The sequence below is a fragment of the Rhinolophus sinicus genome, chromosome 12 (assembly GCF_057876585.1).
Source record: "Rhinolophus sinicus isolate RSI-liver-muscle chromosome 12, RSI-T2T, whole genome shotgun sequence".
Taxonomy (NCBI): domain Eukaryota; kingdom Metazoa; phylum Chordata; class Mammalia; order Chiroptera; family Rhinolophidae; genus Rhinolophus; species Rhinolophus sinicus.
In genome coordinates, this window is record NC_142512.1 from 30923631 (window position 1) to 30951599 (window position 27969).

At 45.0% G+C, this 27969-nt stretch overlaps 1 protein-coding gene and 1 long non-coding RNA gene across 3 annotated transcripts in view; one reads left to right on the top strand and one right to left on the bottom strand.

Annotated features, from left to right (window-relative positions):
• Nucleotides 1-7159, top strand: part of LOC148756508 (uncharacterized) — a 41319-nt gene extending 34160 nt beyond the window's left edge. The window contains exon 5 of one of the 2 annotated variants that reach the window (XR_016022880.1): nucleotides 7028-7159. This is a non-coding gene — a long non-coding RNA (uncharacterized LOC148756508). Of the gene's footprint in view, nucleotides 1-1573; nucleotides 1722-7027 lie in introns of those variants that run through there. The other variant, XR_016022879.1, reaches the window with a different exon arrangement.
• Nucleotides 123-27703, bottom strand: SCPEP1 (serine carboxypeptidase 1). The gene is given in 14 exon segments (XM_088802158.1): nucleotides 123-768; nucleotides 771-822; nucleotides 4509-4672; nucleotides 5703-5840; nucleotides 7857-7970; nucleotides 8927-9020; nucleotides 9620-9748; nucleotides 10256-10293; nucleotides 13769-13841; nucleotides 18068-18142; nucleotides 18500-18655; nucleotides 22136-22225; nucleotides 25079-25227; nucleotides 27568-27703. Coding segments are annotated over 14 exon segments (1404 nt in total). The 5' UTR covers nucleotides 27641-27703; the 3' UTR covers nucleotides 123-709.
• Nucleotides 27704-27969: the final 266 nt, after the last annotated feature.

Consider the following 27969-nt stretch of genomic DNA (forward strand, 5'->3'; position numbering starts at 1 on the left):
AGTCTCAAACTCATCATTTCAATTTCAAAGAAATGTTGTAATGTTTTGACTAAACAATTATGCTTTTAGGAATTTATTTTAAGAAAATAGTAAGGATGTACATAAAAATATAACACTCAGGGTGAATCACCAGAGCACTGTTTATAATGGCAATAAACTAGACATTGCTTACAGGACACAATTGGGTATTTGGTACATAAATTATAGTACATCCATGAAATGGAATCCTCGCAGCCATTAAAAATGTTACAGAAGAACATTTATTGACATGAAAAGGTGTTTTGGACATACTGATACGTGAACAAAGTAGACAGTAAAATTACATAGTAATGATTCCATTTGCGTAAAAAAAATATATGTATATATAGCAAAAAAAGACTGCCAAGGATATACACAGGAGTGGTAGCAGTGCATATCCCCAGGGAGGGAATATATGGGTGTTTACTTTGTTCTGTTTCCCTCCCTGCCCCATAAATCACATAATTTGCTTTTATAATAAGAAAAAGTTAATGTAGTTAACACCTTCATTCTGATTAAAACAAATCCATTAAAAAAAAAATCTTATTTTGTTTTCAAAAGCAGAAATGATTTCCAAGTTGCCACAGAGGCAGAGTTTGTTCTCTGCGGAAGCTGGCAGAAACCGTCCCAATCACAGCCCAAGGGAGAGTCCAGGGGAGAATGGTGCTTCCGACAGCTCCAGGTGCCCCCTTCAGGTGCCGTGCCCCGAGGCCGTGCAGGTCACCTCCAGCCCAGTCCATTCTACTCTTGCCCAGTCACCAACTTCATCATCTTCAGAGCCATGTCCCCTTGGTCAGAAGGAACCTAGAACCAAGCAGTATCTGCGTTAGTGCTCCTGGCTGTTCCTGGGGCTGAGTTCCGGGGCGATCTCCTGAAACCTCACTCCCAGGAAGAGTGCCCGCTCTGTGACAGGAACCTGGGAGGACAGAAGCTCTTCTGGGAGAAGTTGGGGTTTAGGAAAAGAACCTTCTCCTAAATTTGGGGCTGATACATTGATTTCTTTATATGGGCTGTGTTTTTATGGTACTAAGACCCAGCCTATTCAAGGAAGAGGGAAGATTCTAAACATTTTATGGAATTCTCTGTATAGGCAACATTCCAGACTGGGAATGGAGTAGAAAAATGGCTGGAGAGGGAAGCTAACAGCAAAGCTGTAAACAAATACGAACAATCCAACAAGACCCTTTGTTTGGGTGGCATTGTTTTTGTGCTGTTATTCGACTTTGTTTTGTTTCTCCCTTAAGAGTTTTTGAATAATTCCTGTAAAAAAAAAAAAATCTCCTTCCCACACACCATGAAAAGGCAGTGACAGAGGCCTGGGTTTCTCCTCTGCACAGACTGGGGTAAAGAGTAAATGGCTCCAGGTTCTGAAATTCCACAGCTCCACGGTTCTCTGTGGCACACCCGTCCCTGACTGTCCTGAGAAGTAGGGGTTTACCAAAAGGACATTTAATCAACTGGGGGGAAGTGGTTGGGGGATGATTTAAATACAGTCTCCAAGAGCTATTTTAAGGCTGCCCCCAACTGATGTCTTGTTATTTCTGCGACAAACCAGGAGGAAATGGGCCTGAACTCCAGCTCACCTGCGAGCAAGCAAGTATGTGATGAGCAGCTTCCTCCTTTGCCTTCTACCTGCCTCCGCAAGGACCCCTCTCCAGTAATACTCAGTCTTGTGCTCTAACAGACAATGTGTGCTCAACACTGACGGGTCTCAGACACTCAGAGATATAACAAAATGCCCTTGTAACCCTGTGTCCTGCTGCCTTGTTCATTCTCTCTTCAGATCCCATGTTTTGTGTGTGTGTGTGTGGTTTTTTAAAAAATTAAATTTATTGGGGTGACAATGGTTAGTAAAATTACATGGGTTTCAAGTGCACAATTCTATAATACGTCATCTATGTAGCACATTGTGTGCTCACCACCCAGAGTCAGTTCTTCTATCAGCATATATTTGACTCCCTTTATCTTCTACCATCGACCCTCCCTTCTTACTCTCTGGTAACCACTAAACTGTTGTTTGTGTCCATGAGTTTTTGTTTCTTAAAAGGAAGTGGGCTACTTCTTCCTTCCAGTTTCTTAAAGGAAGTTGTTGTCTTCTCTCCCTCATTGCTCATTCATTTGTCCCAACCTTGCCATGCTGGCTTTGGAGCCTGCCAGTCACTGAAACTGCTTGCCACAGTCACCGACGGTATCAAGTGTACCCAAATCATCACTTACATTTCAGTCCTTTATCTGGGTTGTCAGCAGCATTTGACGTCACTGGCCCCTCTCTGCTTGAGAATGCCATATGTCCCTGGGTTCCTTCCTGCTTTTCTGGCCGCTTCTTTCTCAGGTCTCATCTGAGGGTCCTTCTTTTGCCTCCTATCTCTTACGTACCGGTGTACCCGGGGCCCTGTTCCCCTGGCCTTTTCCATATTCGACTCCCAAATCTCTGTCTCCAAGGACAAACATTTGACTCCAGACTCATATATACGGAGTTCAGATGTCCAGTTGCCTATGGACAACACACTCGCTGTTCTCCAGTCACTAGGTCCTGCCCATTCTCCCTTCTAACACTTATCAAATCCCTCCACCTCTCCCCCTTCTGGATTACTATAAAAGTCTCTTAGATTGGCTCTGCCCCAGTCTTGTCCCTGCGAGAATGTTATTTCTTAGACAATCTAGAAATTGTACTCCTTTGCTTAAAACCCCTCAACGGTAACCCCTTGGAGGTCCTTAAAGTGATGTGCCAAGTCTCCCCAGTCTCATCTCTCCAGGGCCTCCCTGAGGCCTCAGTTGTCTGAAGGCTCCTCTGAACCTGCATACTGCCCTTGTTTGCATACCTTCTCGTCTTCACCTAGGTAACTCCAGCCGATCGTTTAGTGCCTAATCTTCCAGACCCCCAAGCCCGAGTTGGGCCCCCTTCCCTGGGTCAATCCCCATCTTAGCATTTCTCACCCCATGTCATTAGAGTCTCTTGGCCTGTCTGCCCCTCTGGCCTGTGAGCTCCTTGAGGACAGAGAAGGTGCACCATCCATCTGTGTCCTCCTAGTACCTGGCACGGTGCCTAGCAGTCACGAGACACTCAAATGTTTGTTCAACAAATAAAGGATGCCAAAGAGAAACTGGTTTCTCTTAAAGTCTTCAGCATCTTCACTTCAGGGATGTTCTTGAGAGGAAACTAAAGGTCAGAGAGGTTAAGACTACATTGCCTGTGGTTAGACAACTAATAAATATTGTGAAACCAGGTCTACCAGATACCTCAACTCCCCTTCCTTTGTATCAGGGTTTCTCAACCTTGACACTACTGACATTTGGGGCTGGACAGTTCCTTGTTGGGGGTACTGTCCTGTGTATGATGGAATATTTATCAGGATCCCTGGCCTCTATCCACTAGATACCAGTAGTAACCTCCCCCAAGCTATGTCAACCAAAAATGTCTCCAGAGATTGCCAGAGTCTCCTGAGGACAAAATTGACCCCCACTGAGAACCACTAATGACTGTAAGGAATGGCTTGTGGGAGGGAGACTTTGCCCCTCCCCCAAATCTTTCAACACCTCCTCAGCCATCCAAGTAAACACACTTCATGCTTCCTGTGCCAACAGAGCTTTAAGACCAGTAGCCTTAGGCCCACTGTCCTGCCAGATGGTTGTCCCTCAGTCCCTTCTCTATGGAGCTTCTGTCCTGGGCACAAGGGAGCCACGGGGGGCGGGCAGGCCAGAGGATGCCTTAGTGTCCCTCCGAACTAATACCTGACAAGAAACCATAATCCCGTGAAGAAGAGAGACTGTGTGTTTAAGTGGCCAGACCAAAGTGTAACCATGAGGGAAGCACCTGGGCCCTTCTGCCTCCTGATATTCCTCCCTTTGGCAACTTGGCAGGCGCATAGGTGTATGTAGTAGATTCAGCCCTCCACCATCTCCACCGACCCCCAGAAAGCCACTCAACCAACATACAACCTGAGGGAAAATAGTGAGCTCGCTTTGCAAATAACAGGAGTGTGATAGCCTCACGGCCCATCTTTGCAGGCAAAGTCTCTTCCAAACTGAAATTCTGGAGTCACTTGGAGTCACCACTGCTCGAAGACACTCCCCGCCCCCCCCCCCCCCCCCCCCCAAGTACCATGGACTGGCGGCTCAGCTTTTAGGAGCACCATGCTTTGGTTTTTCACTCCCTGAAAATGTCAAGGAAAGACAATGTCTCCCTTCTTCCCCTAGGACAAATGGTTCCTTTAGACAAACTGTTAAGAGGCAAGTAACATTACATTCATTTAAACTAAAGAGTAAAGGACAGAGAGCCGAACTTAATTCTCTCAGGAAGATTTACTTCTTTAAATGAGAATTTCTAGACTGAAAGGAATGAAGCGCTAATGGCAGAATTTTGTTAGAGACCTCAAAACACTCCCAAGCCTAACGCAAAGACCAAAGCAGGCAGTGCACCCACGCCATCAACTAACTTCCTGTGGCTTTCCACTCAGAACTGAAAGTCTGGGACCAAAGTTGACTCTCACCATGTGTCCAGCTCTGAGAATCCAGTAGAAAGCTAGGTTCTTATGGGACTTGACAAAAGCAGACGTTTCAGAAGATTCAGGGTCACTGTACAGGGGCTTCCACTTCAGCTGATTGAATTTGGGCAGTTCTGTCCACTTCAGTTTCCGCACCCAGGCCTCCTGACCTGGCAAGAGGGACAAAGAAGGACCCAGCATTAACTCCTAAGTAGAGTAGAAACAAAAATCTAGGTGCTATAACTTGGTGTTTCCCAAAGTGTAACGTGCATACAACTCTCCCTTATCAAAATGCAAATTCTGGTTCAGTAGGTCTGGGGGAGTGGGGTGGGGGCTGAGATTCTGCGTTTCTAGCAAGCCCCCAGTGATACCCAGGAGAAACCTAGCAGCTGTGAAGCCTGACTCCTCTGCCTCTGCCTCTCCCATGGCCATATGCTCTGTAGGAAAGAAATCGGGGCGCTCTCGTCAGGAGGAATGAGAAGTCTCAGGGTTAGGAAGCGAGGATCACCCAGCAGCAGTTTCTGGAAGAAACACAAACTTTTCATGTTGTTTTTAGTGCCCTTGGCTGACGTGTCACAAAAAGATATTCAATCCTGTTGACTTTGAGAAACACATCACACCCACCAGACCATGTGCCTTCATTGCCTGCCTATTCCAAGAACCTGCCTCTGTGCCTCTACCTGGCTCTACTGAAACCAGAAGTGGGCACGTGGTGACAGCCAGTATGACAGGAACTCCAAAAAGACCATTTCCCCTCGGTCTTCAGGTTTACAGAGCCATTAGGGTTTAGTCTTAATTCACTTTGCAGTGCTTACCATCTACTGTGACACTGCTCAAAAACAAGGTTTTCCCTCAATCAAATAATCCATTTGCCCAATGATCAAGAAAATGTCTCCTTTTGTATTTTTGTTGTGGGGGTGGGTACTGTTCTTTTCTTTAATTATACATGTAAGGGCCTCAAAAGCCGGATGGGCCCAGGCTTCTCTGGGGGGGTTGGGGGGGGCGGGGCGGTGGTCACAGCTTCAGGCAGCTCCACCCTCTTCAAAAAGTCAAGGTCAAGGGTGGATGGATGTTAACCGGACATGGCCTTGCTCGTGGCATTTCAACGTCACAGAGCCAAGACTGACATGTCCGAGGCCAGTTCCCTTCTAGCTCAACTCACAACACTGCCTCCATGCGCCCCTCTGAGTGGGTTCCTACCCATGGTGTCCACGATGAGATCAAGCTGTCCATTATACACGGTCACGTTGACCCCGGCATCCAGCAACTCGTCCACAACGCTGATGACCGGCTTCATGAAGTCCTCCTCCATGTTCAGGAAGACATTGTTAGCCTGGCCTACACAGGAGGAAGGAGAAAGAAGCAGCAGCTTGGAATCTGCCAGAACAAGAGGCTCCTTTCAGCCCAAAGCATCTTGGGCTCTGGGACCCAGACATAACCCCTGTGCAGCACCTAACAAAGACCGAACGCACAGATGCTTCGCCAACAAGCACCAACCGCCTGGGTATCTGTGCCCAGAGCTGGTCATGCAGAAGGGAAACATAAACAGCACACGTGCTCGATTCACTCAAGGGCTACTGATGACAGCAATGGCATCTGTGATGAGGAACTGAAACCTGGAGAAAGCCAGTGCCCAAGGAAACGGGGAGGCTTGGAAAGTACTCATTAGGCTGGTCCTCTCAGGGAACAACCTGTACTTCCGGGCCAGTGTTAGTCTCCCTCCTTTCCTGAGTTATACCAGGGTCAAGTTTTAAGTGCTGAACAAGTGGGGCTACCCTAGCAATACACCACGTCAGACCCAGACCCAGTCAGAGCCAGCCCTCAGTAAAGCCCCGTGGAGGACTAGCCCCAGGCAAGAGATGAGCCGGTTACTGCAGCATTCCCGTGGGATTCCTGACCACTGTCAATCATCTAATACTGAGCCACGACAAGGTCAATAGGGGCTACCATTTATTTTTATTTGCGAGTCGCTGTGCTAAGTAAGCACTTTATAAGCGACAACCTAGTTTGTCCTCAGCAGTACCCTGGGGGAGGTAAGGAGTCTTAACTTGTGCAAAGGGTTAAAGAAAATGAGGCTCAGAGAGGCTAAGAAACACGCCTAGGGTTTGAACGCATGCCTGGCTGACTCCAAAGTATGTAGGCTTAACCACAAACTGGAACTCATGACACTGGGGGTACCGGCCAAGGACACTCAGATCATACATAGACACACGTGGAGCCAAAGACAATTTTCTCTGTTAGTCACCATCTGCAAACATGTAGTCACCTGGCCGATCCAGCCACACTGGGCAGGGAGGAAGGGTCGCTATCACCAGAGAAGCTAGGGCGGGAAAACACCATCATAAAGACAAAATGAGGGCGTTGGGCTGAAAACATGTGCTCTCCGGAGTTTGAGCTGGACTTTCCTCCCACGATGATCACCCCCTCTTCTCCGTGTCATGACAGATCCCCACAGTTGGTCCCATCCCTTATAGCTCTGATACCACATTCTTTTTATTTGATCTAATTAACTTTTTCATTTCTAGAAAACTCTAAGGGATGAGGGGGAAATGAAGACACCAGGTCTAGGATGGGTCCTCTGGTGAATACAGGTTGGGAGCATGGCCCGTGTTCCCTGAGGAAGCCCAGGCCACCGAGTCTTAGCTTCTCAGCATCTGTCAAGCATCCACCCTACAAAAACCTCCAGATCACAACTTTGGGGTATTTTGGACACAAATGAAACCCTCCTCAGCTTGGAGTGTTCCCCCTCCAGGAGAGTGGGCGTTCCACTTGCTCAAGGCCTCTCTATAGGACTAAACAGGGACTTACGTAAGATTTGTACCTGGCCTTGGTCTTGGAGGAATCCAGTACTTCCTCACTATGGCCCTCAGGCCAGAATATAGCAGACACCTGAGCCACATCCAGAATCAGAAGGCCTGGGGAGGCCGGCCAGAGAGAACTGGTCAAACCTGTCCACGAGGACCTTTGTCTAGAAGTCACACCTGCAACCAATTGGCCTTGGGCATGGCTTTTTAAAATCTCAATTTGTTCTTATGGAAAACTTCAACCTGATACAAAAGTAAAGAGAAGGTCATGATGCCCCTCACGTACCCACAACTGGCTTCAACAATTACCCACTCATAACCAACCGTTTCCGTTCTCTCCCAACCAACCCCTTATTCTGAACCAAATTTGGCATGTTATTTAATAGCCCTACATTTGTTTGCTCATCTATAAAATGTGGATAATACTGCTGTACCAGCAATGTACAATCACCACCGCCAAAACCCATTCTTCAAATTAAAGCCTTTGAGTTTGCACCTTTCTTCGCCCCCCAACTCTACACAAGGCACTGAATTAGGTCCCGTAAGTTACCTCCCCAGGAGCAATCCTCGGGAATAATTCTGAGCTTCTTTCTGATGGGACCATTCATGAGTTGATTCAAGGAGTCCTGGTGTAGGTGTCTCACGTGGTGTTGGAAAAGATGAACTAAAAGAAACTGGTACAGGGTGAGTCCAAGGAGTGGAAGTGAGACCAAGGGGACGTCTTTTCCAGGCTGCTGGCGAAGCGGTGCCTAAGAAGGGGGCTTTCGGCTGGAAAATGGAAAGTGTCACCTGGATTGATCCCAGAGGGAGAAGCAAGCCAGAAACAGGTTGAAGGTGGAGAGGATTTATTAGTTTTGATTGCTGCAATTTAGGTACTGTGGGGCCCCTGAGATTACCGAGCACGGCCAAAGGAAATCAGCTGAGATGTGGGATCTAGCGGACTCCTGCAGGCTTTCTATGCCTCTTCCGGAGGGAGCCTGTCAGCATTTGGCCCCTGCAGTGAAGCTGGGTCAGCTGAAAGATAACCCAGTCCAGCCTGCAGGAGAGCTGGCAGTGTAATCCAGCTTGCAGAAGCTGGTTTCTGAACTTCAGACACACGAGCCTAAGTAAAAGAAGCCAGATGTTCAAAAGGCTACCTATTGCACGATGCCATTTCTATGAAAGGCTCTGAAAAGGCAAGTCTGGAGATGCAGAAAGCAGATTAGTGGTTGCCTGGGGCTGGGAGTGGGAATGAGAATCAACAGCAAACCGACATGCGGGAATCTTTCTGGGGTGATGGAAATGTTCTAGAACTGGATTGTGGTGAGGATTGCATAACCCTGGGAATGTACTAACTACCATTGAGTTATACACTTAAAATGGATGAGTTTTATGGTATATAAATTATACATCAATAAAGCTTTTTCAGTCCAGCGACAGATGGTTACTAGACTTATTGTGAGGATCACTTTGTAAGGTATACAAATGTGGAATCACTGGGTTGTACGCCTGAAGCTGATACTATATGTCAACTATACTTTTGAAAAAATAAACAATAAATAAAGTAAGGTTTTTCAAAGAAATTGGTTTCGTGTCGCACGGAGGCCACGATCCAGTCTGGCAACTTCAAGGCTCACTCACCTAGGTGACTCTGGGTGAATTCCAGGCTCGACTTCATTGCAGACTTGGGGGCAATTTTAGTTAAGATGTTGTAGAAATTCACCCCATCTGTGTTCTGAAATACAGAAGCATATTTTGGCTGTTGGTTTCATTTGTCCATTATCGGAGTTGCAAAACGGAAAGGCACTTGGCCCTGCATCTTATCCAAGGGCAGCTTTCTCTCTGTAAATCTGCTCGGACCAGAAAGAAATGCCGCTCTGCAGGGTCAGAGACGGGCTGTGTCAGCCCAGGCTCCTGGGGTTAGCGCGCAGACCACCTGAGTGGAGCTCAGATGCCGCAGGAGAAAACCACGGGCTTGTGTGTTAATTGACAGGGAGAACAGAGCTGCAGAGGGTCCCACACACTGCGTCCTCAGCCCATGCGTTCTTCCCCTTGGCTCACTGGCATCAGAATACTGCTTGCCGAGAATCCAAACACTCGCCTTGGCAAGGCATATTGTTTCTTATGGAATCCACACAGTCAGTTAAGGAACCAGCAAGTCTTGCAGGGCTGGGTGGCCTTCTGACCCTGTCAGTGCTTAGACCCGTCAGATTTATCATTTAGCATGGTTTTGGGAGAGTCTCAGGATAGACCCCAATCCTGACACCACCACCCAGGGGCCCTTCATCCAAGAGAAAAAGCCAATGGGGCTGGCCTCCAAACCTGTCCTGTTACCTGTTCAATGATCGTTTCTGCTTTCCCCCACAGCTGGGTGGCCGTTGTATAGAGCCCCTTATTAACAGCATCCAGGACTTGCTCTGCAACCTGAGACACCTCGGCCAGACCTTGGTCATCCAGAAGAGACTGGAATACAAACCGAGAACAAAAAGGCCTCTTTTGTTTAGACACATATCTCGCATTGATGGCTACAGTTAGGGATGGGTAACTGAAAGAATGAAAAGTAGAAAGGGGAATTTGTATACAAAAGCATCTTATGTACAAGTCACGTATTTATTATGAAAGCAAGACGGCAAAATGTTAACTGAGTCTAGATGGTGGGTATACAGGCGTTCACAGTGATCTTTCAACTTTGCTACGTATTTGAAAACTTATAACAGAATGTTGGGGGATTTAAAAAATTGTTCCTTGGACCTAGAGAAATGGGATAACTGAGCTGATGTTTCTTTAAATTGGGCCCCGAGGCCGGCTGCTGCTTAGGGTCTCCAATTTGGCAGTGGACAAAGCATCCCTGAGGAGCATGGTCAACCACATGGGCACACTCAGCTAGCTTTGTCCTTCCTGAGGTCAGAGCCAGAAGAGGTCAGCTGGGCTGAGCACGAAGAGCGCAGAGGTGAGGCCCCACCTACTTACCATACTGTACAGGTAAGGTCCCCAGGAGAGCACCGAATCTAAAGGAAAAACCACATTATGTACAAAATAAGTCTGTCATGACTCCGTCCTCCCAAAGAAAAACCTAACTAGCCTCCCTCCCAAAGCAGAAAGAGACAGAAGCAAGAAAGCTGGTGGCTTTGGATCACCAGGCTCCTTCCCTCACCAGTGCCCAGGTAGGAAACCAGCGAATGTCTCTGGTGGCTGGGAGGTGGCACAAAGGTGTGTGGGCATATCTGTTGACTCAGGGCTAATGGCACGTTAATTTGGCGTGATACTGGCCCAGTGAGTGAGTCACAGCCAGTGATGGCATCTCCACAGGCAGGCTGTGTTTGTGCAGTGGAGGCTCTTATCGGCAGACTTCGAGGCTTTTTGACAGCTTAGAATATTTCTCCGCCCTCACATTTCTGCTCTGCTTCCTGCTTACTCCTCCAATTTGGGGACACTAACTTCTGCCAAGGAGCTAATTAAGGAAGAAGACTAATGATTTCGTAATTCATGTGTCTGGGGCTATACTGCCAATCAAGTCATTTCCATTCCACAAATATATTGAGAATTGACTAAGGGCCCGAAGCCAGTAAGGAGGCTGATAAGATATAAATATGTCTGCCCTCAAAGAGAATAGCCGGGCTTGGTTTAGACAAGTTCACAATGACCATGACACCAGGATGGGGCCAGTGCCATTGAGACATGTGCCAGCCGACAGGGTAGCGAGGATCACAAGTGACGAAGTACATTTGAATATACCTGCTCCTTTGCTTAAAAGCCTTCTGGGGTACCCTCGGGCCAAGCATCTCAAAGTATGTTTCAAATAACCTCGGTTTTGCGGGATTTTAATGTAGGCGTTAAAAGAAAAAATAACTCTTCGGTGAAATATCGTTGGGGTTATGCAACATAGAACACATTTCTTTACTGCGGGACTTCTCAGAGCCTCTGACGTGCCTGTGAAACCTTGAGGAGGTGGAGCCGGTGTTGAGCACTTCCAAAACTTACTTGACGATGGAGTCCTTTGTATAGCACTTGATTGGACTGGTTTTCTGGAGTACACCCTGAGAGGTGCAGCTATACCAGATCCTCCCGGGCCTCGCTACCCATTTCCCTGTCCAGTTCACCTTTAAGCCAGTGCCTTAGTTTCTTGAAATACAGAATTGTCTGTAATTCTCCAGGGCACCCCATTCCCTGCTTGATTTAGACCAGGGACTGCGAACTTTTTCTGTAAAGGGATAAATAGTAAATATTCTTGGCTTTGCAGGCCAGCTGCTCTACTACTCCACTTTGTTGCTGCAGCCTCCAAACAATATGTAAATAAATGGGCGTGACTGTGTCCCAATAAAAAACTTATTTACCAAAGCAGATAAGAAGACACACTTGACTTGTAGGCCATGGCCTGCTGACCTATGATGTAAACCTGAGATGTCCAGTGAAACGTTCTACAATGATGGAAATGCTCTATATCTGGGTAGTCCAAAACAGTAGTCAGTAGCCACATGTGAGTACTGGGCACTTGAAATCTGCAGAGTCCAATTAAAAGATTGAAAATATTATTGTATTTTAATTAATTTAAATTTAAATAGTCACATGTGGCAATGGCTACCATATTGAAAGGTGCAGATCTCCTATAAGACATGTCTGTATATATTTCCTCACACCTAACACGATACCTACTACCTAGCAAGCCATTAAAACCTGTTCATGAAAATTAACAGTACTTCTCCCTCAAAAAGGGAGTACTTCTGGGATGGAGGGGTGATACTTAAAGTGGATCTGGAAGGAGGGAGTCAGACCTGGGTAAAAAAGATTCATGAGGGAACGTGGGTCATGGCAAGGTGAAAAAGATTTTGGACGGGATGAATAACACTTGCAAAGCCATGATGAGGTGAAACTTACTGGTCTTCTGGAGACAGGGTAGTGTAATGGGCACGATCATGGATTCCAGTACCTGGTACCTGGATTTGAGGCCTGGCTTTAGCTGTGCGACTCTAAACAAAAAACTACTTAACCTCCCTGGGTCTGTTTCATCATCTCCAAAATCAGGATAATAACAGCATCCATCTCATGGAGCTGTTGTAAGGAGTGAATTAACACATGCCAAGTGCTTAAGTGTTGTTATGAAACTGTGAGGAGACCCCAGCAGGAAGTTTGAGGGCCAGGGCGGTAATTCTGAGCGAGGCATCTGGCAAGAGGCCTGCTGGACTCTCATGCCTCTCTGAACAAGGCATCTGCAGCTTCGTGACATCCTAGGAGGTTCATGCAGGAAGGACAAACAAGCAGCGGCCCTTCTCTCAATGACTCAGAGCTCTCAGTTATGCCATTTCCATCCTACGTTGGAGATGCCAAGAAGGAGGGCAAGGAATAACCATTCCAAGTAGCAGCAGCATATCCCAAGTCCATTAGGGACCTGGCTCTGTCACAAGCCAAATCCCTATCTTTTAGGGGGAAAATACTACCTTTTATAAATTGTTATTTGTAAAAAACTGAGGCATAATCACACATCACGAGTCATAAAGGTACATTTCGAAGAGTTTCGATAAATGCATATACACGCATGTACTGACCACCCCAATGAAGACAGAGAGCACCGAAAGCCTAAAAAGTTCCCTCCTGGCCCATTCCCGCGTATCCCCCTCCATCCTCCATAGGCCACTTCACCTCTGATTTCTGTCTAGTTAGGTTTTGCCTGAAAAATCACCTTTTGTTAGGTCAGAGCAGTAGTTCTCAACTGGGGGTGATTTTGTACCCTGGAGGGCATTTGGGAATGTCTGGAGATACTGTTGGTTGTCACACTGGGGTAAATGCTGGCATCTAAAGGGCAGAGAGGCTGCTGACATTCTATGACACGCAGGACAGCCCCCACAACAAAGACTTAGAAGGACTCAAACTGTCAAAAGTGCTGAGGTTTAGAATACTGCCTTCGAGTCAACCCCACCAACGTTACTATTTCCGATGCCTGAAGCCACGCCCCAGATGTCTGCAACATAAACAATTTCTATCTGTACTCCCAACGCGGATGCTCAAGTTATGAAACTGTGAACCTCTGAGTCGCAGGACCTGATGGCAATCTTGTCTCATCATCAACATGAGAAGCAAATGGGAATTTTACCCCAGATGCTCATGCTAGCAGCAGGGTGACGGAGGGCACAAGACGACTGACCTGGGATTGCATCCTGACCAAGCCACTCACTCTGTACGTCACAGGGCAAATTCCATCACCTCTCTGAATCTTTAGACTGTCATCGACTGGAAAATTTGATTCTCTTCTTATGAGACTCGAATAAGAGAACTCGGTTCAGCCCGGAGCAGCCCGTGGTAGGTGCTGTGTAAGTGGGTTCTCATCCCCATTCTGAGATGGACCCAGGGCAAACACTTTCAGTGTGAACTTTTCCAAGGACCCAAAAAATTCCATTGCCTTGTTCTTTGAAGTGGATGACACAGCCCAGAGTCCCAGAGACGGATGAGAAAGGAAGTAAAAAAAATATCTGAAAATTCTGTACTTACCGACAGGAGAGATCCAGGAGTCACCCAAAGCAACCCCGGCAAAGTTGCACTTGATGGTCCCTTGCTGAATGGCCTGAAAGACGAGGAACCAAGAAACATCCTGTCAAGGGGATCCAGGGGCCTCCATCCCTTCCTCAACAGAAAAGAGCTTACCCTTTATACATAGCCTTTGCTGAGCAAGGAATACTTCTGCCCACCCTTTCCAAGATTCCCCAGGTCTCCGAAGACCTCATATACCCACGAGAGAGCAAAAGTACCTTTTCCTGCTGCCATTTTCAAAATGAGTAGGAACTACTGAGTTTCTCTCTACTCTTTTCCCCAGGGTATTGGCAGGACATGTGTGGGGTCTGACGCAGACCCTATCTTCTTTAGGAGAAACACTGCCAACCCTCCCCCCGAGGTCGGATTTCTCACAAGGTGCTCAGTGGGCTCCTTGGATACAACCCTCACTGCCCACGCTGCAGTCACGGAAGGGCTGGGAGGACTCCTCAGGAGGTCCTCAGGGGTGGGGTGAGGCCTTAGGACTAGGGGCTCATGCCCCTCTGCTCTTTTTTTCATTTAGCAGTAACATAGTAGCAGAAAATTGGAAACAATCTGAATATTATAGGATGGGCTAAATGAGTTATGGTTATTTCCACTCCAGCACACGATACAACTTAGAAAAACAATGAGAGGGGCGGCCAGATGGCTCAGTTGGTTAGAGCACGAGCTCTCAACAACAAGGTTGCCGGTTCAATTCCCACATGGGAAGGTGGGTTGTGCCCCCTGCAACTAAAGATTGAAAACGGCGACTGGACTTGGAGCTGAGCTGCGCCCTCCACAACTAGATTGAAGGACAACGACTGATGGCTCCTAGGAAAACACTCTGTTCCCAATATTCCCCAGTGAAAAAATGTAAAAACAAAAAAAAAAACATTGAGAAGGCTCTTTATGGACTTATATGAAAAGATCTTCAAGATATACTGTTAAATTTTAAAATGAGACCTACAGAATAGCGTGTAGTGTGTACTATTATTTATATAAAAATGGGAAAAGATCATATTTGTGAATTAGCTTTTATCGACATGAAATACCTGTGGAAAGATACAGGAGAAACTAATAACAGAGGTTGCCTTAGGAGAGACGGACAGAGGCAAAAGGGAGAATTGTTAGAGTGTACCTTTTATATTTTTTGAATTTTGAGTTATGGGGATGCACAAGCTATTCAGGGATCTAAAATAAGAAAACAATGAATATCCTGACTGAACATTGGTAATTAAAGGGAAAGAATTATGCATTTATCTGGTTTTTCCAGAAGGAACTTATTTCAAATTACCTAAACAGTCCCAGATGATGAGGGAAAATTTCATGTATAGAAGAATAACAGCTAAGAGATGTGAACGAAATGACAGGAGAAAAACACTGTTTTGAAGTTCCTAATGAAATTCGTGACTTAATGTGAGAATAAAAAATTGATGTTCAAGCCATTAGGTGAAAGATGGATTAAGAACTGAATCTCCATATAGTGTGAAAATAACGCCACTCAAATAACTTTCTGTCCAGGGGGAGGGTGTAAGAGTTCAATGGAGGCATCAGACTAGATCTGGACATTATGTGCCTTCTGATTTGAAGCAAAATCATCTGCACAACACCACCTATATCAGAGGTTGACAATTTTTTCTATAAAGGGCTAGATAGTAAATATTTTAGGTTTTAGACCAAATAGTCTATGTTGTAATTACTGAACTCTGACTTTGTATTATTGCTAAAGCAGCCACAGGCAATATATAAATAAATGAGAGTTCTAATAAAACTTTATTTGTAGACATTAAGATATCAGTTTTCTGTAGTTTTTATGTGTCATGAAACATTCTTCTTCTTTTAATCCGCACCCCCTGCCCCCTCCCACTACTTGAAAATGTAAAAACCATTCTTAGCTCATAGGTCGTGTACAAACAGGTAGTGGGCTGAATTTGACTTATGAGCCATAGTTTCTTGAAACCTGATTATGAAATACATGTATATATTCCATCCAAAACTTTCACCTTGAATGCATAAGGCCTTTAGATATAATTTCCAGTTTTGTAGGAAACACAGTAAAGAGAGGAATGGACTAAATAATACCCTGAGGATGTTACCAGACAAATCCAGAAAATGGGACATTCTGCAAGGTACGTAGTCTGGTTTCTTTACACAATTATGGTCATAAAAAAGGGACTGTGGGGTGGCTGGTTAGCTCAGTTGGTTAGAACACAGTGCTGGTAGCACCAAGGTTGCTGGTTCGATCCCCTCATGGGCCACTGTGAGCTGCACCCTCCTTAAAAAAAAAAAAAAGGGGACTGTGCTAGATGAAAACAGACTTTAGGGATACCACAGCCAGACAGTATTCATGGATGTGGATTAGGTATTAAACAAATCAGCTACAAAGGACATCCTGGAATCATCAAAGAATACTGAATATTTGAAAGTTTACTGAAATGGGAAGATGAGGGCTAGCAATTGAAGAAAACAGTCTGTAGGAATCATGTATAATATGGTCTCTTATTAGCTAAAGATTATTATAAAGGTACAGAAAAAGATTTAAAGGTTATATACTAACGTGTTAACAGCAGTGACCTCTATCTGGTGAGAAGGGGAAATTTTAATTTGTGCTTGCTGTATTTTCTAATTTTCTGTTATGCACATATACAGCTTCTTATGAAAGGTTCATCTTTTAAAAAAGAATTAATAAATATTAAAAAAATGAAACTCATACAAGCTCACTGTAAAAAATTTACACACAGAAAGAGACAGGAGAAAATGTGGAAAAACTCTTTCACCTGTGCCCCACTCGCACACTCACACTCACTAGTTAATCACAGTTAACATGTTACGAGTATCCTTCTAACACCTTTCTTTGCTTTCTCAACCACATGCATACACATGTATATATACAGACCTATCCATTCTTTATGATGGCTGCGAAGTGTACCCACATGGAAACATACACCTATTTTATGTAAGTAATCTTACAGATAGCCATTGAGCTTGTTTTCAATTTATGAACAATTTATGAAGTAATGGTGTACGAAACATCAGCTGACACTCCCATGTGTATAAGTATCCCATAGGACAGATTCCTGGAAGTGAAACTATTGGGTCAAAGGTCATATACATTTTAAAAGTTGATAAATACTGCCAAATTGCCATTTTAAAATGATTTATCAATTTCCATTTCTACCAAAAGTGTATGAGAGCACTTGTTTTCCTACTTCTTACCAAAACTGCATGTTACCAATCTTTTAAATATTTTCAAATCTCACATATTTGAGTTAATAATAAAAATTATGCATTTTTCGTATGTCCACAGACTATTTGTACTTTTTCTATACGTACCTACATATCTTTTTAAAGTCTGTGGAATATATGTACATATAGAAAAAGTACAGATAGTCTGTGGACATATGAAAGATGTCCACAGACTATTGGTATGTACATATATATCTTTTTAAATTGCTTGTACATATTTATTGCCAATTTTCTACTAGGATATTGTCCTATTTTTATGGATTTATTGATGTGAATACTGTGTATTACATATTTGTGTGTATATACATATAATTTCAAAAGATATATATATGTACATATATATCTTTTTAAATCGTTTATGAAAGAAGTTTTAAATTTGTATGTGGTTTAAATATGTCAAACTTACTCTTTTTGGATTTTGGGTGTTTCATCTTATGACGGAAGGCTTTCCTACCCAAGATTATAAAACTTTTCTCCTATATTTTCAGGTTCTTTTATAATTTTGATTTTTATGTTTAGATTTTTAATCTCTCTAGAATTGATATTTTATGCAAAGCAAGAATTCAACTTTATTATTTTCCAAAGTGATAGCCATTTGTCTCTGTACCATTAATTGAATATTCTATCTGTTCCCCCATGATTTGAAATGCTTATTTACATTCGACCATATGGAAGTGTGATACATATATACGTGTATGTATTATATACATACACATAGCTACGTATACATACATATATGCATGCATACAAGTATATATTAAATCTGTTCTAGATTCTTTATCTTGTTGCATTTAACCTATTTGTTTGCTGCTATGCCAGTACCACATTGTTTTACTCATCGTAGCTTTATAGTATGTTTGACATTTTGTAGGGTGGTGGCCTTTTGAAGCTCTTCATGCTTATTATTACAAACTTGCCCTTACTCTGTATGTACAAGGTCCTGTTCAAAATATATTCAATAGCAGATGAGTGTAAAAAGTAACACAATCAGTTTCCGTCTGAAACCCAAACAACCGTCATCGTCCTTGTTACCTTATGAAGTTCTAGAGCAATGGCAGCAGCCATCTTTCCTCCGTAGGACTCTGAGAAAATGTAGAATGGAATCGTCTAGCAAGAAAAGGAACATATGAAAAACTAAACATCCTGAATGCCTTTTAATTCACACGGATTAATTTCAAATTTCTACTGCATGGGATGGCCGGACAAATCTCCTTTCCTTTGTCCCTCCCCTTATCTGTTTATGATGTCAGATTAGAACGACCCTGGCTCCAGGGTCATTCTTTCAAGCTAAAAACCACCTTGATATAAGAGGTGATATAAACAAAAGCCCATAACCCTATCTTAGGCATCAAAAGGTTTCTCTGAAATCAGCTGGGCATCGAACGCGTGGGGAAAATTTATCCTGGTGGATATGGTGTTCCTACTGCTAGCCCCTTGCTTAGCTGTTCCTGAGTCTTTGCTTACCTGGAATTCTTTGTGGCAACTGAAGAAGGTCTTCAGGAGAACCATCATGTCTGAGGCCACCATGGCAAGGTCTTTGGCGTATGCGTCATCCTTGTCCACATAACTGAACCCGGTGCCCACAGGGTTATCGACAAACAGGAGACTGGCAGACTGGAGCTGCGTGCCACAGAGGGAAACCAAATGTCACAGTCAGTCACTCAGTCACCATTATCTTCTGATCACCTTGTATGAGCTCAACAAAGCTACACATGGAAGGGTATCAGTGGGCTTATGATCCTGTTGCTAAAAGGGATTTAAAAAAAACCAAGGACAGGAACAGAGACTACTTACTTCAGTAAAAAAAAAAAAGAAAGCAAGAAGGAAAGAGTAACATATATATACGGGGTCAAGGGCACCGAAGCTGTCACTTTTCCCACGATACAAATGTCCTAAATGTAATCCACGAGAGCAGGTAGAACCACGCAGCGTCAATAGCTGGAAGCAGTGAGAGTACATCAAAGGTCTGAGTACCACCTGTCAGTTGTCTTCTAGAGGAGTCCAATTGGCACAATGGCCTGGCTTCCCCATACCTTACAAGAGCAGAACTTATTCTAATACCTTCTTCAAAGCAGCTTGAGTTACACAACGTTACATCTATGTAGAAGGACCCTGAGTGATGACACAGTCCAGTCATGTGCTTTACTGATTAGGAAACGAAAGCTCAGAAAAGGTCCCGGATTTGTCCAAAGTCACAAAGTTAGACAGATAACGGCAGCATCAGGACTAAAATAGGTCTCCTCACTCCTCAGTCAGGCTCCCTGCCCCGGTCATATTACCCTCTTCCTCTTAGTTCTGGGAGACGTGGGGGGCTCTGCTACTGCAAGTGGAAGTGATATTTCAGTCGGCAGTGAGTACAGGAATGTTCCAGGCTGAACAGTATGTGCAAAGGCCCTAAGGCAAGAGTAACTAAAATGCACTTCAGGAAGAGCAGTGTGGAGACAGACAAGAGAACCAAAGGACTCTGAGGGGACCTTAAGGAACAGATGACCCTGCATTAAGTCTTAAAGAATAGTAGATGTGAATATGGTGAGCTAAGTATGAATGGATGGCCAAAGGAATGAAGTCCAAGAGAGCTGCCCAAGCAAAGGTCTGAAGGTAGAATGCACAGGGACAGATGATGGGAAACGTGGCTGGAGGTAAGCAGAAGCCAGCTTATGCCCAGGAACCTGGATCTCATCTTTTGAGGGAACTAAAAGTTGTTAAACGAAGGAATGATTTGCAATGGAGCGTGTCACTCAAGCAGCATGTGGAAAGTGCCTTGAGGGGGCTGGTACTTTGAAAGCAGCCACCAGAGGGCGTGAAAAGGGATGGATGAATATTAACAAAATTTGGTTATTAAACATAGCACCATATGACCCAGCAATCCCACTCTGAGGCATATACACCCAAAAACTGAATATAGGAGGACCAACATTTGTACACCAATGTTCCCTGCACTGTTCTCAATAGCCTAAAGGGGGAAACAACCCACGTGTCCATCAACAGACTAATGGATGCACAAAATGTGGTGTATGCATACAACGGAGGATTATCCAGCCTTAAAAAAGAATGAACTGCTACCTGAATGAATCTTGTAAACAGTATGCTAAGTCATAGAAACCACAAAAAGCCACATATTTGTATGATTCCATTGTTATAAACTGTCCAAAATAGGCAAAGGTGGTTGCCTGAGGAGGGATCGAAGGACAACTATGGGATATAAGGTTTTTTCGGGGTGGGAGGGTAATGAAAATGTTCTGAAATGGATTGTAATAATGGTTATAAAACTCTAAATGTACTAAAAGCCATTGAATTGTATACATTAAATAGCTCTATTGTATAGTATACAAATTATATTTCAATAAAGTTGTTTTTAAGAATTCCTTTTTAGGTAAAAGTGATTGGATGGAGGGAAGGGAGGCAGGGGAAGGTGAGGCTGGCTCTCTGGTTTCTGGCTCAGGCACCTGAGTGGATGGAGGTACCATTTACCACAAGGGAAATAGGAAGTTGGCTGGTTTTGTGGGTGGACAGAGGGTCTGGTATAGGAGACAGAATAATGACCACAATTTGGGATATGTCAAATATGTATGAGGGACATCTACATGGAAATACCCAAGAGGCAAGTGGCAAAATAGTTCTGGGGCAAAAGAGAAAGTTCTCAGCTAGAGATACTGACTTGGGGGTCATCACCTTCTACGTGTCATGAGAGCAGTTTGGCAGGATGGGGCTGCCCGAGAACACATAGAAGAGAGAGTTACCAAGGACAGAGTGCTCGGAAATAGCAACATGTAAGACATGGCCAACAGTGCTACAAAGAAGTCCAACGAAGATGGATGCCAAGAAAGACCTAATGGACTTGGAATTGGGAAGCCTGTATACCCGTGGGGGCAATAGCTCTAGTGAGTGATGGGGACAGACTACCGTGGATTTGGGCCGTGCTTCCCCTTTGTCATGACCACAGAGGAAATAACACATACACTGCATTCTAGAGTTAATGCACTGGTTTCCCAGCACCCACTATCTCCCATCTGCGACCCCCAGCTCTCAGAATCAATATTGCAGCACTCAGGATAAGCTCTGGGTAAAGACTGGCAACAGCAAATACAAACAATTTTTATATGAAAGGGTAGTAGCTGGAGGGACTTGTATAGTCAAGGGATAATTTGTTTTTCAGTTGGGAAAGACCTGTGTATGTTGCCCACCCCCCCGGAAAAGGCAGACTTGACAGAATATAAAGATATAGAAAGATAATAACCTCGGAAGTGGAGTCTTGAGGGAAGTGACCTCAGCAGGGAGGGGCCTCACTTGTTTTGAGATGGGCAGGAGGATGGTAAGAGGGGCAGAAAGATAAATACATTGATTGGTGAGGACAGGAAATAGCGGGTTACGTGTGAGGGCTTCTGTTCTCTCAGTGAGGAAGTGAGCCGGGTTAGCTCCCAGTGAGGGAGGAAGGTGCTGTCGGCAGGAGCAGAGAAGAAGCACAGAGCAGAGTGTGGCCACAGGCCCATAGCAAAGCCCACACATGGGCAATAGCCTCACCTTCCTGACAGTGTGGTTTTGCCCTCCAGTCTTTGGATGCCTGAGGATAGGGGCCGGGCAGGGGGACAGTGAGACTGACTCAAGGTTGGGTGTGGCAAGGTTGCAGAAGGAGAGGGTAAGGGAGCCAGGGGTTGGGGGGTAAGGAGGCTGACCAGAGAGGGGGTTAGGGGAGGGAGTGCAGCCAGGAATGACGAACAGGGGTGGAGACAGAGACCGGAGACCTGACAAAGATGGAGAACAAAGGACTGGAAATCTTGAAGAACTCAAGAAGCAGGGCAGGGAGGGAGGAGAGAGGGGAAAGGCTAGACAATCGCGGCCAGAGGGTGGGACCCTGGATCAGATTGCAGAGACAGCCAAAACATGGGCAACAACAAGGTCCATGGTGACCGCTAGAGTAGGTTTCTGCAGACAAGTGGAGAGCAAGGTCACTAAAGGCAAGAGAGACCGTGGGGGAAAGGACGGGGTTGGGGGGGGCAGTACTGCTAAACTTGTGACCGCGCCCAGAATGGGGTAGGCTGGGTGGGGCTCAGCCTTGGAGAGGCCACATGGTAGTTTCAGTTGGGGCCATTCTCACCATACCCAGGTAGTTCTTCGTGGTTTGAGATCACTGTCAAGGGGCCCAATTTCCTCAAAGTTTCCAAATCCAGTGCTGGAACCACCTGGACCACCCTGTGGAAGAGAAAAGAAACCAAAATGAAGCAAAGAAAAATTAGTTAGTTAAATCTAATCGTTACATCGATGGCTACATTCACGATAAATGATTTATGATTCCGTGATGGCTGTGTCACAATTCATCTGGTGAACCAGGGACTTCTGCACTAACTGAGGCCCCTGGTAACTGCTAAAGTCTTTCTAAAGGGAACAGATCTGGGCTAAGAGCCCCCAGAGGAAACTTTCCTACCTCTAATTCCCCAAACTTGAACACTGGCCTGACGTGGGGCTCACTGACTTTAAGTCGCCTCATCCAACCCCTCCGTCAAAGATAAGCAATAAGGCCCAGGGAGGGGACGTGGCAATTGGGTTCTACCAGGACTGGACCTGGGGACTTGTGACACTCCACCACATCACCCTCTCCTCAGTGTCCTTGAGGACTGACAAGGGACCCACACTGACAGATAGTTTGATCAAGCGGATCCCTGGATACTATGTAGCAAATGCAGAAGCCCCAGGGCAGGGAGCACTTGGTACTGTGACATCCAGGGACAAGGGACAGGCAGGATTCTCAATTGAAGCTCAGCACCAGGGGTCCCAGACTGTGAGGCAGATTCTATGGGTTCTGAGGGTTAACAGAGGGGAGGAGGCCATTTAGGAGATGGTCGGGGGAAAGGGTGTCAGGGTTTTTCTGGACAAAATCTAGTGGGCCAACGGAGCCCAGCAGGCTATGAGGAGACAATTATCAGCTGAGGTGAGGGGACAGGCCAAGGGCCTCAAATAAAAGGGTACTGCCCATTCTGCCCCGCTCTTTTGGCAACAGCAGGTGGCCACCCCACCCCAGCCTAGGGCAACAAGCAGCTGGCTGGAGGATACTTCTGTTCTATTTGAGAACATCCTCCTACAAAATCTTTTTTTGTCTTGAACTTTGGGATGGGGTGCTGTCATGGGTGGGGGCAATCTGGTGACTCTGAAATATGGTGAATGTGTCAGTGAGCCAAATGACACGCTGAAATGGCTTGAAAGTGTACCTAAAATAGCTCACTATTCCACTCAGACAACGTGACCTGGATTCTCACCACCCAGAGAAGTCAGTACACATTTCCTCAGTAGGCTGCTCAAATAGATCTCCTTTTCATCTAAATTAGTAATTATTTCTTCCTTAATCATAACCCTTTTTCTTCTACCTTGGGCCTCTGAAGAAATGAAGAGCAGGTTAGTTAGCCAGCTGAAAACCTTCAAACAGCGTTTCATATCAAAGGGTTAACCTAACCAAAGGTCACAAACTAGACTGTGAACCATCCAGAGAAATTAGGTGCTGGCCGAGGACGCCCCTCCCCCAGGAGCTCCTGCCCAGTCTGAAAGGGGACCGCTACCTCTCAGCTTTGGGGTACTGAATTCAGGCACTAAGTTGCTACATCTCCTGATTTTTGACAAAGAGGAAAGCAATGTCTTGATTTTTAAATGTTGGCAACTTACTCAAAACCACCATTCAGCTCTGCAATCAACCCAAAGGAAGATTTGCAACTTCTAAAATCCAGTGGTTTCCAAATTGTATTCCCAAAAGCTCAGAAAGCGCCTGAGGGCAGCATGTGACCAAGTAGAGGAGGCTGAATGGGTGGGACTCTGCACCCCACTCTCAGCACTTCTGCTTTCTTCAGCCTTGGCTCTGTTTGTAAGCTTTCACTTGGGAGTGGAAAAGTACTGCTACTTAATGCCACATTATAACAAAATCCCCTAGCTTAGAAAGCCAAAGTCCGGAAAAGAGAAGTACCTGCCATAGCTCTAAGTGGCAGGAAGGCCTCAAGGACCCAAGTCCTCAACTGGCCGGTCTGGGCTTACCTTCTGCAGGGCTCTCCCTGACAGGCCCGGGGTGGACAGAAGTTCCCTGGGCAGTATTTATGGGTTCTTCTTCTGCAGCATTTTCCTATCTGCACCCCTGGCTGAGTTTCACCTCCAACTTATCAAAGAAGCTGCTCTGATAATCCTAAGAGAGAAAAAGGCCCCCTTCTCTCTCCCTCACCAGAAATTCCGCATGGACTGGCAGGGGAGGCAAAGCCCAGGGTTCTGGGAGGCTGCTTATGAATACTGACATTTTTGCAGGAAGTGACATCTGCATCCCATGCAAGTGAGTCCCAGGGGGTTCTATTTACTGGTGAGCAACCTGGAGTCCCAGGTGGGCCAGGCATAGTTTCCAGAGGCTGAAGCAAGACCATCCTAACTCAAACCCTCCCTAGAGATTGGTCTTCTAGGTGGGGGTGGGCCATCTCTGTGCAGATATTTTAGGAATGCAAGAAAGGATCCTCTGCCTGCCCCCAAATACCTCTTAACCAGTTCCATGCCTTCCATTCTACAAGCAGAGCTCAAGGTCAAAATGTAAACACCTCTAGGGAAAAGGACAGGGTCCAACATTTAATACTAAGAAACAAGAGGCTGACTCCTTTTGAAAGATCAGGTTTCCTCGGGACAAGAAGTTAGGGTCTAGGAAAGAACTGAGCAATGAAAAGAGGAAGGTATGGTCAGGGCACCTCAGTCTTTGCTTTGGAAGCTTCCAAAACATTCTCTGTCAGCATATAGTCAACTATGTCTTCAGGAGCTTCTGGTAAAAGTTCCTGGCACTGCCTGCACTCAATAATAATAATTAAAAAAAGGGCAAAAGGCTGGAACTCCTCCCTTTCTGATTTGGCCTCTTTGGTATATCACTGCCTTCGCCTGCCAAGAATGACAAACCCCAAACCTAGAGACCCCGGGTTGGCTACTGGACCAATCAGTCCTTCACCTCCGCTGAGCTGTGAGCCCTTAGAAGCAAGCAAAATGTTAAGTGGGGGGAACTTGGCCTCAAACCTGGCCAGGCAGAGAAGCCACTTTTACCTGAAGCCACATCACCAGGGGCAGTGCTGAGAAGTTCTTGCAGGGGTTGGTAGCATAATAGAGCCACCAGAACATGTGGGCATCCTTCCGGACAGTCACATAATCCCATACTTCCTTGCCCTCTTCTGTGGGCCGGTCGATGATGGCTCCTGAAACAGAAGCACAATTTGATTTACCTGAAAAATATGTAACTTCTAGGCAAATTCCAAGCCCAGTAGAGATGGCCATGCTAGACTAGAGATGATTTGGTTTATATTTTAGGCAATTTACTCACTCCAATATATTGTGAAAATAAGGCGAGGGGTGGAACCTGTTATGAAAAAACCAAATTTAATAGGAGGCTAGAGACTTCCACTTTTCCCTCTACATGCTCTGTATGTTGGATTTTTAACAATAAGCATGAAACACTTTTATAATTCTGTTTTAAAAAGAGATTTACATGTTTGAGAAAGAGAAAAACCTCAAACTGCAACATGCTGGTTTTTGTATCTTATTTAACACGTAATTGAAGAGGCATCACAAACAGTGGGACCAAGATTATTCACTATATTATGCTGGGCCACCTGTTAACTTTTTTGAAGGGAAAAAAAATAGATATGTAGGTCCTCTCAATGCTATAAACCAAAATAAATTTGAAGTTGATCAAGACTGTCAATTTTAAAATTTAAATATTAAAAATAATATGAAAATACAGTGGAAGGTTTTTCTGACCTCTGGATGGGGAAACAATTATAAAGAAATCATTTATAAAGAAAAGAGAGACTATAAAGAAGAATATCAACAGAGTTAAGGACAGAAACAAAATCTCTGTCCAGCAAAAATAAAATAAGGCAAACAACAAAGCAAGATCTGCAACAAATAAGAAAATGGGTAATTTTCGTTACTCATGTGGATCAATTAAAAAATAGGACATCCTAATAGTTAAATGGATCAAGGACATGAGGAAATAATTTATGAAAAGGGAGCTATGAATGTCTATGAAAAATATGTGAAAGAATGGTTAACATCACTAATAGTCAAAGACATGAAAATTAAAGCAATAATAAGGTCACCAAAAAAACTTTTGCTTGTTTGATAGACAAAAAAGGATGACATTTGCTCAATAGCCACAGGAATCAGGAGACTGGCCCTCACTGTTGGTAAGACGGTAAGAGCATGCACTGGCATAACTTATTAGGGAGGGAATTAGGCAAAAAATATATTAAGAGCTGTGTGTGTGTGCGTGTGTGTGTCCTTTAATCCCACAACTCCAATTTCCTTAGTTAACTTTTCTAGCACCTGCGACATATGTATCGGAAAAGAGTAGGTTAAATACACTTTCTAGGTCACCTTTGCTAAAGTAACAACGTTTAAGTTACAGTATCTTTTTTTTTTTAATACCACTTTGTGGGAAAAGAAGGCTGATGGTAAAAGGTTATTTAGGGATGTCCCTTGGTGACTGGCGTTATCTTTTTGCCTTGTACTTCCTCTTTTCATAAATTTCAACCCACTGCCTACTACCTCCAGTAAAAGAAAATTGGTTCAAGAAGAAAAGGGAGTGGATGAGGAGACAACGCTGTTTGTAACTGACAAGGATGGAGAGTAAGAAAACCAAAAAGTGGTTTGAGGAGAAAAACAGAACAGCTGGAATATTATAGATGTGGTTATGAGATTCTCTATAAAAGTAACACAAGAATGTGGTCTCCTTGAAAATGACACAGAAGGCTTGGGTCTCTTTTGACCTAACCCCTGTCACTCTTCCCTTCCCTGGTAGTGATCACGGTTAAAATTTGGGGTGCAACATAGCTGACAACACTTCCCAGACACAAACTGAAGTGTCAGATGATCCTCGTTTTACAAAAGAGCAAACAACAACTGTTAAGCAACTTGCCTAAGATCAAAAAGCACGTTTGTGGCCCATTGGAATTCTGAGTTCTTGATTCAGACCAGGAAATGAAAGAAATAAAAGACTGAAAATCCATTTGCAAGTCATCCTATTAAACACGAATTTGTTCTTGACAAAAAGGACCTCGGTAAGGGGAGACATTATTTTTCCCATCGAGTAGAGGGGAAAAAGGCCTTCTCCCAATGGTACGATTTTCAGGCTCTTTGGGGCCGTCTGTTTCAGCTCAAAGTATAAACCCCTCATAATCCCACTTAGCAGCAAATGACGGCAGGAAAAGGGAGGTGGCCTTAAGATCGTGGAAACCTCGTTGATCAGCAATTTCTCCAAATCATACATTTTGCACAACTGCTGCTACCTAGGGAAAAAAGGAGCACCAGACCTCCCAGTGCAAGCACTTTTAATTTAAAAGCACTTTTAATTTAAAAAACAACAATAACAACAACAACAAAACCCCAGTGAGGTTCAAAAGCAATATAATTACGCAAGGTAGACACAAGGGAAAAGAGATTTGCTTTAAAAAGCACAAACACACTAACAGACTCACATCCCACGATAGGCAAGGAGGTACTGGTCGCTGATACATACACCTTTTGCCCGAACCTACCCGTGCTCAGGTCCAGAAGAAGCAGCAACAGCAGCGGCGCCAGCAACGGAGAGATCCGCGCCGCCAGCTCCATGACGAATACCGCGCTGCAGCATCAGCAACAGGCTGGATCCAGAGCCCCACCACGTGACTGTGGTGGGCGGGGCCTGGGCGGGACCAGGGGCGGGATGGGCGTGGCCTGAGAGGTCTGGGGACAGCGCGGGGGCGGGGGCTGGGCGGGCGAAGTGACTGGCAGCGTCCCGGGCGCCCTCTGCCGGGCGGGCCAAGCAGGAACCCTGAAACAGTGCTCAAGGTGTTCCGTCTGCCCCACCACGTTGTTCTTTGCCATTTTGGGGACGGAGCAAAGGTGAAAGCTTATTATCCTAACGGCGAAGTTCCTCTTAAGGATTGGAATGGTCTTTA